At 37.2% G+C, this 12851-nt stretch overlaps 1 protein-coding gene across 27 annotated transcripts in view; it reads right to left on the minus strand.

Annotated features, from left to right (window-relative positions):
* The window catches only part of dlg2 (discs, large homolog 2 (Drosophila)), a 232740-nt gene that overhangs the window by 109598 nt on the left and 110291 nt on the right, over positions 1–12851 (minus strand). For 21 of the 27 annotated variants that reach the window (XR_010912255.1, XM_067494167.1, XM_067494164.1 and 18 more), the window contains one exon: positions 1362–1445. The exons of 2 other annotated variants lie outside the window; for them this stretch is intronic. Coding sequence is in view for 24 of the 25 variants with exons in the window: in XM_067494167.1 (XP_067350268.1) it covers positions 1362–1445 (84 nt within the window). In the remaining variant the exon portion in view is untranslated. Of the gene's footprint in view, positions 1–1361; positions 1446–10107; positions 10222–12851 lie in introns of those variants that run through there. 4 more of the 27 variants (XM_067494169.1, XM_067494168.1, XM_067494180.1 and 1 more) reach the window with 2 other exon arrangements.

Raw genomic sequence — 12851 nt, forward strand, 5'->3', positions numbered from 1 at the left:
CAGTTATTTCAGTTCTTCAAACCCCATGAAAACTGGATTAGAAAAGATGCATTTTTAAATCTGAAATAACTGCTGACTCTTGTGGTTGTTGCCTAAACCTTATAAATCAACAACAGAAACCACGATCAGTACGTTTCCCATCACCTATATGCCGTATTTTATAAATGACAAAAGACAAAAAACAAGAGAGAGAGAGATTAAAAAGACACTGGGTGAGAGGAACAGACAGAGGAGAGAAAGACTGAGAGTGCCTTGATTGGAACGGCTATAAAGAATTTAAAGATGCAGTTAAAATACAGATATGGGAAATATATATATATGAGAAATTAAATGTGAATCCTTAATGGCACCATATCATGTCCACTGATCTGATGATGAATCATTTGTATAATCTGTGCATTACATGGAACGTAAGCACAACAAGAACCTGGAAACAGGTAAAAGTGAAATTACATAATATTCTGCAAACTGGTGCCTGGTTTTCAAATGTTGACTTATCTTCCACTTCATCTCAATCCCTTTTAAATGAGCCTGAGCATTTGTGTTTACTGCCAGTGGGTTTCAGAGGTGTTCCTGAGGCCAGGAAGTGATTTTCCTTACACTTTCACATCTAGTTTTAGTGCGCTGCCATGTGAGGGGTTAAGACATACTCCAAATTCCTCCAAAATTCTCAAAATTATTACTTATTATTATTATTTTATTTTTTTTTGCTGGGCTAAAGATTCTGATCATATTGTTTTTCTTACGTTGTGTCCATTCCTTGCTCACTGAAATGTATTAAGAGTTAGTACACAAACGGTAGATTCTGTACAAAAACAAATGAAATGTTGAAATGCTTTTCAGTGTTTTTGTAGGATTCCCTTATGAATTTAGTTTTACCGGCTAACTGTTAACAGGAGATTTTCTTTCTTAATATATTATGTTCTTTCACTGTCAACATTTGTATGTGTTAACATTTTATTTAAAATATATATCAAGTAATTTATCCAGCATTAGAAGATGAAAATATAACTAAGGTTCTTGTGAATCCTTGTAATACTAAAACGTTTGTGTGTTGTATGACTGGTACAGTATATGACTGGTTAACATATAAACCAACTGATAATGAATAATAAACCATAGAAATACACTGCAGTGATAAGAAATAGGTGTGAAAGTCAGCAGCAGTTATTTAGTGTCTAGTGATAAAATGAACATTTTCCATTGCATCCTTTTTTTCTCAAACATTTTAGATGCTGTACATCACATATCATATTGGTAAATGCTGTGGTTATACAATGGCACCTCTTTAATTACCACAATGATACAGTGTGCAATCCAACAGGGTGAAGAGAAACTACCCATTTGCTCCTATCTCTCACCCAGGGAGCGTTCATCAAGGCAGGGTTCATGCAGGGTGGTGCCTGGCTGTTGGGGGTTGAGCCCTGTACTGCTGCTGGCCTGTTCTGGAGAAAGCAATAGGACCATGTGTAACTACCAAGATCAAAAAGAACAGGTGTGACTTCAGAAACTGAGTTAGTGAACAATAAGTCACATCCAAAGTCTCATACACACAAGCAGCACACTCCTATAGACCAGGCTAAGAAGCTCATTCACATGCATTGGTACAAACAGTAAAGTAATGTGCGATTCTGTACTAACACAGTAAATGTTAATACATGCAGATGTTGTTAGGGTGATGACAAACTAAAACATATGTATTCACAGGGGTAGTCACAGATGGGTAGAGACAGAGGAAAAATCTGAATATCATCCCATGAACAGTTAAACTGGACTCTGTGATACAGACTGAACTACAGCATAACACAACTTCTATTTCTCTACTGCATTTCATGTACAGTATATACAGTATACATATTACAACAGCTGCATTCAGGTGCATGCTTGTACCATTTTTTATGTGGGACAACCGTAATTCATTTTAACTTAACTTTATTTATATAGCACAAATTCTCAGCCAAATCTTTAAATTTATACTGCGAATTTGAAGCTTTAGCCTGGTGCTAAGGAAAGAATTGACTTAATCATCTAGCAAAAGAGGAATGGCATGCCCCTAAAAAGCCAGTACACACTGAAAATGACTGAACAGTAATTAAAAAATATACCGTACAAAAATAAAAATAAAATAAAAATGATCTTCAAAAAAAGAGTGTGGCTCGTTACAGCACAAACAAGTCAGTACAATTAAGTGAAACACCCTTGTGCTAACAATTATTTTTTAAGGATGGTTAAACACAGAAACGTAGGGAGGACATAATGTTAGGACAACACCATGCAGGGCCAGTGGCAAATCAGCCACTGGAGGTTCCAAAAAGAGAAGTTAATTCTGTATTTTTGCCTGAACTGTATTTCTGTGCATGGATTACCTTTACTGTAATGAGGTGAGGTGACAAAAGATTCACATTCTTAGGAGCAAGTTTTCATTTTTTTTCATGGTAGCATTGTTATTTTAAATGTATAATGCGTAAGACTAAATGTAAATGTGAAGCTAGATGGAGATCTTGATACACATGCATACACTGGGTATAAGGTCTGAGGCCACATTGTAAATCTGTTATACTTTTAATTTTAATGTAAATCTGTAAATGTAAAAACGTTTGGGGATTTGCGACACAAGATGTCATAACATGTATAGAGAAGAATAAAAATTGTCTGTAATAATAAGAGTGTAATAAAGAAACATGGCTTGATAGTTAAAAATCATGTTAATAACACAACTGATAATGTTAATAAGGGCCACTGAAATGACAATATTGACATGACTATACAATGACTTACTCATTATGACTGTAAGCTAAACTTAAGTCATCCCCTTACTATATATTTCTCACTACTCATTAACACTTTGTTCTTCAGTGGTGAGCTGAGCTGCAGCTCGAGAAGCTAAAGAAAAAACAATCGCATGAACATTTTAATTTGATTTTATCATTAAGTAAAGGCCAGTTAAATACATTGCTATTACTATGGCTGCACTCAGTGTTAGTTGAAGCTGCTCCCATTGTTGCATAATATAGGTTACAGACTAAAGCTGTGTTAGCAATATAGCAGATGGGGCGAAAATGTCTTCTGTGTATAGCTCACCATCGTTGTGTATGTGGTGCCTTGCTCCTATTCTACAGTTCTAATTGGGCAATACATGGCACTCATATACACATTGCAGAAACTGTAGTACTTATATTCGGGCAGATTAAAAGTGACATCGTTAGAAGATCAATACATCAACTTTTGTATACTGACAGAGAAAGAAATTTATCATGGATACAGAATTTGCCATATATTGTACACAAAGCAAGACCAGTTTTTTAGAGGTGGTCTCAAATATTGATATAACAGGGTCTAAAATTCTCTTTCTCCCCTCCCTGAGAATGTGGTTTAGTACACAATCAAGCTCATCAAGGCAGTGCCCCCAACAATTATTTGCTTACTACACACTTCCATAGTGCATGTGCTATTTTATGTTCTGGAAGATTGTATAAATCTGCTATTGTGATCAGCTATTTTATACATATATCGTGAGGGAAAGTTAATAAAGCTACACTCCTCTGACTTTGAAACTGTACACAGACATGACAATCTATCCTCTAGTTAAAGCGGTATTTCACTTAAAACTACTTAAAAATAACCCTAATATAACCATAAATTCTATGAAAAACCTTTGCCTTTTCAAACACTGCATTCAAATCCCATCTCTTTCTCTTATTTCTCCAGTTAATATTTAGTGTTGATGAGACTAAAAGCCACGTAACGAGAAACACAGAACTTGTTGATCATCCATTCTTTTCCAGGTGAGAACCATGGAAACATTTCATTTAGTATCCTCTCCGTGTCCGCTCTGGATATCTTCTCCTCATTGACCCCGACCAACTTTTCCCTGTCCACAAAAATTAACACTTCACCAGATTCTTCTGCACGTACAGACTCACATAGTAAATAACTCATTTGTTCCCAGCTGTCCTCTCAAGAGACATGGACACAAAGAGGGTAGAAGCAGTGTCTTTCTTCTTTAAGCTGTATAGGCAGTTCCCAAACACAGATGTTGTTTCCACTCTGTGCTACAGGGAGATAAGGCAGGTGTCTGCAGCTACGTCTGCTGTTTGCCTCACCAAGGATAAACAAACCGGAGGGTAGAGGATCTCAATATAGAAACTACAAGTACACCTGAAAATATAGCCTTCTTACATAAGCATTTCATGGCCTATGATTCATTAGTCACTTATAAGGAGTGACTTTTGAGTCATAATACACAATACACTGTTTATTTCATATATAAACCCCAATTCAAAAAAGCTTAAACTACGTGTAAAACGAAATTAATAAATAAACCAGAATGCAATAATTAACAAATCTCATCAACCTATATTTTATTCACAATAGAACATCAGATGTTGAAACTGAAACAGGGCAATGTTTACCATTGTGTAGCATCCCCTCCTCTTTTGACAACTGTCTGTAAATGTCTGGGAAGTGAAGAGGCCAGTTGCTGGAGTTTTAGTAGGAGGAATGTTGTCCCATTCTTGTCTGATGCAGGATTCAAGCTGTTTAACAGTCCTGGGCCTTTGTTGCCGTATGTTTCGTTAAATGATTCACCAATTTTTTTTTTTTTTAATTCGCACTGCATGCAGGCCAGTTCAGCACCTGGACTCTTCTCCTGTGAAGCCATGCTGTTGTGATGGATGTAGAATGTGGTTTCACATTGTCTTGCTGAAATATACAAGGTCTTCCCTGAAAGAGATGTTGTGTGGATGGGGCCATATATTGCTCTAAAACATCTATGTACTCTCAGCGTGGCTGGTACCTTTTCAGATGTGTAAGCTCACTACACCATAGGCGCTAATGCACCCTATACCATCACAGATGCAGACATTTGAGTTGTCTACTAACAACAAGCTGCATGGTCCCTCTCATCTTAAGTCCGCAGGACACAACATCCACATCTTCCAAAAAGAATTTCAAATCTTGTTTCATTTGACCACAGAACAGTTTTGCGTTTAGCGTTTCAGAACATTTTAATTGCGCTTTGGCCCAGAGAACACAGTGGCAATTCTGGATCGTGTTCACATATGGCTTCTTCTTTGGATGATACAGCTTTAACTTACATTTATGGATTGCACAGCGAACTGTGTTCACAGACAGTGAATTCTGGAAGTATTTCTGAGCCCATGCAGCGATGTCCAGTAGAGAATCATGCCCATTTTAATGCAGTGCCACCTGAAGGCTAGAGGGTCAGGTACATCCAGTTTTGACTTTCAGCCTTGTCCCTTGCACACAGAGATTCCTCCTGATTCTCTGAATCTTATGATGATATTATATACTGTAGATGGTGGGATCTTCAAAGTCTTCACAATATTACATTGAAGAACATTTTTCTGAAATTGTTCCACAATTTTTAGATGCAGTTTGTCGCAGATTGGTAAATCTCTGCCCACCTTACATTCGAGAAGCTCTGCCTCTCTGAAATGCTCATTTTTAATACCCAGTCATGTTACTGACCTGTTTCCAATTAACCTAATTTAAGTTGTCAAAAGTTGTCAAATGCTTCTCCATTTGCTTTTTGATTTGCTGCATTTACGTTTCCAGCGTTTTGTTGCCTCTGTTCCAACTTTTTAGAGATATCTTGCTGCCATTAAATTCAAGATGAGCTAATAATTTCCATGAAATTGTAAAATATCTCAGTTTCAACATCTGTTGTTTATGTTCTATTGTGAATAAAATATGGGTAAAGAGATTTGCAAAACATTGCGTTCTATTTTTATTTACGTTTTACACATTGGCCCAGCTTTTTTTGAATTGGGGTTGTACAACACATGTAGGGACTGTAGATGAATTAACATAGTACATGCACTGTGACTATAAGCCATTCTTATGAGCTAGCAGCCCCTGGTACAGCACTGTAGCCAGATTAGTGATAGGATCTGTCTGCCTGTTTACCTTTTATACATGCAACCTAGCAACAACTGACACACACAGCTACCGCTGGGTTAAAATGCATTTTATTGTAAGTCAGTGCTTCAATGTAAGCTTTGCCAAATGTGGATGAACTTTAGATCAGCCAAAAGTTGTTTTTAATTGTCCGGAGTTTGTGACATAATTCAATGCCAATCTAAAGTCAATCAGTAGAAACTACTATACACCAGCAGTGGTATTTATTTCAAGATTTTTCTGCTACAGTGGGAAAGAAAGCACATTTTCAATTCAAATAAAATATTCTCCATAGATGCTGGATTTCGATTTGGAGCTCAATATCAAGTGTACATCTGTCGTTGTTCTGCTGCACATCTTTATAAAAATCACCTGTACTGACTCATAACTACATTTTTAATAATACTCACATGTCATTAATGTACAGGACATTAGGACTTACCCTAACAGTGGAATTGCTATGATGACGTAAAACAGGTTAAACAACCAAATAATGAAATGATCCGAGCTAAGGACCATATTTGCACCAATCAACAACCATTTGACCTCAAGCCATAGAGAAGCCTGGTGACCTACAATGTACAGCATTACAGCACCAGGTAAAAATCATCCATGGTAATGTTACACAACCAAATTAATACAGTATAATGAGCACTACTGGGACATCTTTTTCCATTTATAAAGTCTGAAATTAAAATATATGATTTGCTTTCCATTTCACTGTAAACACTTATCCTGTTCAGGGTCATGGGGGGGCTAAAGCCTATTCCAGCTGTCATAGGGTGAGAGGTGGGATACATTCTGGACAGGTCTCCAGTCTATCTCTGGTCCAAAACAGACATACACACACAGACAACCATTCACACTAACTACACCTACAGGCAATTTAGAGTCACCATTTAACCTAACATGTATGTTTTTGGACTGTGGGAAGAACCCGGAGTATCCATTGGAAATTATCTTCCCCAGTTATCTTACTGATAATGCTGCAGTCTTATTGTGTACAATGTTTGTGTCGGGATCTCTCTGCACTTCCTGTCTGTGGACTTTTATTTTGTAGCCCTTCTCCCTACTTCCTTGGTGGCCTTGGTTCCTTTCCCCAGCTTTCCCCTCGTTGTCCCTCATTGTTTGCACCTGTTCCACCCTCTATTTAAGTTCAGTCTTCCCTTCACTCCCCTGCCAGATCTGTGTCGTTGTTAATGTGGTCTCTGCCATCGTGGTTACTGTCTTGCTCGTTGTCGTTATTACCCTCACCAACCCCACATCTGTATGTATATTTCATGGACTCTTGCTCTCGGGACTCTTGTTGCTTGGACATTTTCTCTGCCTGTTGCTCCCGGGTTTTGTGTTTGAGGTTTGCCTTCTGTTTCATTCAGTGATTTGATCTAGCCTCTTGTTAATTTCCACTTGTTTGGCCTTGGTTATTTCAGGTATTAGGTATGCTTCTGTGTTTTTCTATTTGCCAGTGCTTTGTGTTCAATTTGTTCATGTCTGCCTCCCCTGAGTTCCTGTATTAGTTTCTGTGCTCCCGTTTATAAGTTCTTTGTCGTATCCATGTTTTCATTCCATTTTAGTGGTTTATGTTTCTCATCAGTGTAAGTTGTTTGGCATTTACCTGTTTGTTAGTTTAAGTTTTCCCGGTCTATCCATTCAGATTTATTTTAGGCTTCAGATCCCTGTCCGAGGTTTTGGTTCGCTCAGTTCATGATTCAGTTTAGTTATCCTCGTGTTTCATGTTTGATACTTGGCTTGTTTTCTTTTGTGTTCTCCTCTCAGGAGCGAGTTTGTTAATCCTTTAGCCTTTTTCAATAAAACCTGTTTATCAGTTCCCTCCCCCTTGCCGTCTCTTCACTTGGGTCCACGCTTAAACCAAAATCTTGACAGTTTGATAACTTTCATCTTTGAAATTCTAAATAAGAGGAGGCTCTATTGTACAGTTCACAAAACCACTGCTTAAAGCATCATGAAATCTGGGAAGGAAGTGGCATTCCAAAATTCTAGAAGAGTCTTGATTAGGAATGAAATAAAAAAAAAAAAAATAAAAAATAAAAAAAAAAAACTAAAATTGCATACATCCTAAGTTTATTTTGAACACTGTAGCCATCTGAGCAGCATCACAATTATAAGGAAAATATTCATCAAATAATTCCTGCAAGTTTCAAAAAGGGATCCCCAAGTATAGTATCTCTAGAATCGGATGTCAGAGCTTGTCCTACTTAGGTTGCTTCTTTTCCATAAATCTTTGAGCTAATTTAAATGATTATTGTGATCCATCAACACATTTTAGCTTCGGCCTTCAATACTCCTGTGAGAAATATTGGGAGTTACGTTTCACCAGGATTTATCCTTTAAATATAAAACAAACATGCTTAGAACAGCCTTTTTCCCTCTGCAATATATTGGCAAAAATATTAACTTTCAGCAAGTGATGCATAAAAATAAAAACTGGACAAAACGTTTTGGTTTTTTTTAAGACTCCATATTTTTTTTTTTTTTTTTTTTTAAGAACAATGAATCAAAAACTCATTGTGATTTAACATGCGGAAAAACAAAATACCTATGGTTCAAATGCTTTTACAATTATTTACTTTTTTATTTACTTTAATCCAACTTTGTGGGATGTTGGGGGGCTGCTGTAGCTCAGTTGGTAGTCCCTAGGGTCTGCTGCTTAGCTGTAAATTGCCTTGGATTAAACCTTCTGCCAAGTAATTAATTGTAATAGTAAGAAATTTGGCGGTGTACCTTTTAAAGTATATTTAACCTGAAGAGATTGGATGATCCAGCTGTGTAAAATATATCAAATCAAATAAAGCAAAACTAAACACTTAATAATAGTAGCTGGAGTCTTTACAGTTCTTTTGTTTTGTTTCACTGAAAATAGTTGACTTGCATTCAACTTCTTAGTAATTAATTAAATATTATTAATTAATGTCAACAAATACATTTTCTCGGTTAAACCTAATCGAGCCAGCACTCCATAAACAGTGTACCTTTAATCCTGTAGTACAACACCTGTCAGCGTTAGGTTTTATTATATGCACTATAATAGTTGTGGGGTAGGTCTGGTTGTGTTGAGCACAAAGCTACAATCATGTGGTGTTGTCATGCTCCACAGCACGAATGCCTCATCTCTGGAATCTACTACAGCCCCAACCAGAGTCAAGATGAGATGCAAATGTGGGGTGGCATGGCCAAGGGCAGATTCAGAGTCTCTGCGCAAATTAGTTTGGAATCTCCAAGTAGTTCTGTGCACTACTTCAACTTAAAGAATGAGAACTTATAAAATTGTAAAATTAGAATCCATGTTAAATTCATGGCAGAGCTGATGGGTTTTTTGGGCTGGTTATTATTATACTGCATGCACGTGTTCCTTAAATTAACAGTGAGGTTATTTAAGGAGTTAGAGTTAGGTTAACAGAATAAACTACAAGACTTTTTGACTGAGAATTTCTCTTAGTGTTAAATATTTTTATTTTTATTATATTTTTTTGTCCTTTCGGCTTATCCCGTGAGTCTGGGGTCGCCACAGCAGATCACTGTCCACATGTTGATTTGGCACAGTTTTTATGCCAGATGCCCATCCTGACGCAACCCTCCCCAACTTACCAACTGAGTTAAAGCCGCCAAGGTAGGGTTCATAGCACAATTTAAAAAAGCTCTCAGATTAAATTTCCGCAATTTAAATTATATAAATAACTCTTCAGCCCTGTCACAAGGAAAAGGAAAAATAATGACACAGATCATACAAAGGAAAGAGAGTAGTGGAGAGCAGGGTCTTTGGATTACATTAAGGCACATTAAGCACAGAGCAGCATTTCTGACCTGTTAGTAAGATGAATTAAGCAGGACAGTATAGGGATGCAAAAAATATTACAGCAATTGTAAATATTGCCTCAATAAGCCCCAGTAAGCATTACAACAGCTTCAGGATTGGATATGCCAATACAAAACAGTTTGAGCACTGTCTTTAAATCGCTTTCTCATGTATCATCTTACAAAAAGAAACAACCAATAATCCGACTACATCAGATTCTTACTTCCATCAGGCAGAGAACCCCAATGAAGCAGATAAAAACACAGAATAATAATAAAAAACCAGCCAACGACAGAGTTCATTACTAGCATTCAAACTGAAAAAGTGTTAACCTCACAAAGTTGCTTTAAAGCAAAGAAAGCAGTGCAACCTACCTTGCATCCAAACATCAAAGACAAAGTGTTGTTAGTGCAGGCAACTTTGCAGTGGCAAAGCATTGGTGTGCACTCTGGGCTTTTGACAATAGGAGACATGTCTGAAAAAACGGAGTTAAATCTGTTGTAGTGCCTAGCTTCAAAAGACAAGAGGAGATAAGCATCAGTAGGACCAAAGAAAAAAGCTAGAAAAAGGCTTCACGCTTCAATGCAATGTTTTGCATAAGGGCTTTTTCTTACACAGACACAAATATACAGAAATACACTAACACCCAATCCCCCCCTAACCCTGTCTCTTTCCCTTTGTCAGCAGTATCCACCGTCTCTCTTTTCACTTTCTTCCCACTATCTCTAGGTCAAAGTAACATTCTCCTCCCCAAGTCTCATTTCATTTCATTAATAGTAGTAACTTATGAGAATAGTCTTCTGTATTACTTGTCCTTAACTGATTTAAATTTGCATTTGGAAAAGAAAGAATTGTCACTGTTTTATATACTGTATCATAGTATTACAGCGTTTAGTTTTTGTTGTACTTAACGCAGAAGGCCAACCAAGCAATCTCTCTGACGCTTTATGTTTCAGAGTACCCCAGCTGGCCAAGCTTTTGCATGACCAACTTTTAGTGGCACGTGCAGTATTCACAGCACAAAGGTATCTTGGCAGGTGTGATTTTTCAATTTATTCATGATTATGAAAGTGCATCATGTGTAAACAGGACATGGTATTATACAGAAGAGTTCATTCCAATGGTTTCTGCTAGCATGACATGCAAGTCTTTCTATGATGAGCTACTATTGTATGTAGGGATAGTGTTTCTCCAGTGCTTTATCACACCACTTACAGTGCAACATCTTAAGTGCAATTAGCCATGTATACATAATTAAAAAAAACTATGGAATCTTAAAGTACTTTTCCTGGTTTCATGTATAGACACTAATAATAAATTACATTCCATAAAGGAAATAACATTTGCATGACCGGGAGAAGTAACAGGACAAGTTTAACACACTTGATCGCTGATACTTTAGGTCTGACTTTGGCATAAGCACCTGCAAATTTTCTCCTCTACTAAACTCAGTAGCCAAAAACAGTCCCATGACATGTTACCCTGCCATAGTTGTTTTAAACTTCATTCCTCATACTGCAGGGGAGCTGTGGACCATTATAAGACAGAGTCACTGAGCACTCATGCAGCACTATAAATGAGCATGACACACCAGCAGTAGCTACAATATCATGGCCCTTGCAGGTCCTATGTGTTCTCTGCATACTGCTTCAACAGTACACAGTACAGTCCTGCATTTTTCAAACTGCACCACAAGATGGAACTGTGATACTGAATATAACACTGAGTGAGTCATTATTCTTCAGTGCTATTTACATTATTAGTAGCAAGGTAAAAAGAAGCAAGCAATCTTAGTAAATTTCCTGTCCACAATACAGAATCTTATTTTTATCTTTGGAAATCTAAACATATTAAGATTTCCATTTAACAAAGGTAAATAACAAAAACGTGTCTATGGGTATATTCCTGAGTTACTAAATGAATAAAAGCAAAGATGAAACTCAGATGTTATAAGATTTGGACAGAGTACTACTACTACTGATAATCAATAATAATAAATAGCTCAATATGTTTGAAAGTATATTGTAGTTATTAATTTTGTTTGTAATGTACTAAGAATACACACAATAAAAAACTTTCATACAATTATAAAACTAAAGAAATATTGCTCTCTTAATACAACAAATGTTCCTTGTTATGTTAACTTGGTTAAAACTGTCTCACATATCTCTTTACCACGCATTTCTACCTCCTATATCCCCCTAAATCAAGCCCAGGAAACAAATGGGGCTTTCCCCTCTGAACAATACCTGCATTCTGATATGATAAAGGAGCCAAAGAGAGAGAGAGAGGGAGAGGCAGAAGGCAGAGAGAGAAAGCATGAATAGACTAGAGGCCACTTCATTGGAGCACACAAAGTGAAGCTGCAGGACAAAACAAGTAGAGTCAACATGCATTTCCCACTTGTTATCATAAATGGTTCCTCTGCACAAATGATAAACTGGCTGGTAAACAGACAAGATAAAAAACAGTTTTTTTTATATAATAGTACTATGAACAAATGATTGCTTATATTGTAAAATGCAGCACAGCACTCATAATGGAAAACAAAAACACCTACTGCTTGACTAGAACTATGAGCTCAACTGCAGGATACAAAACTACCTATAAATAACCCAAACTCACACAGTAAATGGTCTACACTTATATAGCACTTTTCTACCTATTGACACTCAAAGCGCTTTACACAGCTTCTTAATCCCCCATTCACGATGGGGGAGCTGGGAGCAACTAAGTTGGGGTTCAGTGTCTTGCTCAAGGACACTTCGACATGTGACTGGAGAAGCCGGGGATCAAACCGTCCACTGCAGGATTGGTGGACACACGCTCTACCTTCCTGCACCACAGTCACCACAGTACATCACTTTGGTATGTCACTCCTGTGAGTGACAGCTCATCACTCTATGGCTGCCAAAGGCTTCAAAGGAAGATTCATGACATGACAATAACGTGTGAATGGACAATTCCCCGAATTCAGGTGCCAGACCAGTAGACTGAAAACCAAAAAGTAAAAAAAAAATGTCTAGACAAGAGTAAAGTGGGGTTTAATCTGTCAAAGCCCAAGACAAAAACATGCTGCCAACCAACCTGCTTCAATATAGCCTGTTCTTATGTTAGC

This window comes from Channa argus, chromosome 24, assembly GCF_033026475.1.
Source record: "Channa argus isolate prfri chromosome 24, Channa argus male v1.0, whole genome shotgun sequence".
Taxonomy (NCBI): Eukaryota; Metazoa; Chordata; class Actinopteri; order Anabantiformes; family Channidae; genus Channa; species Channa argus.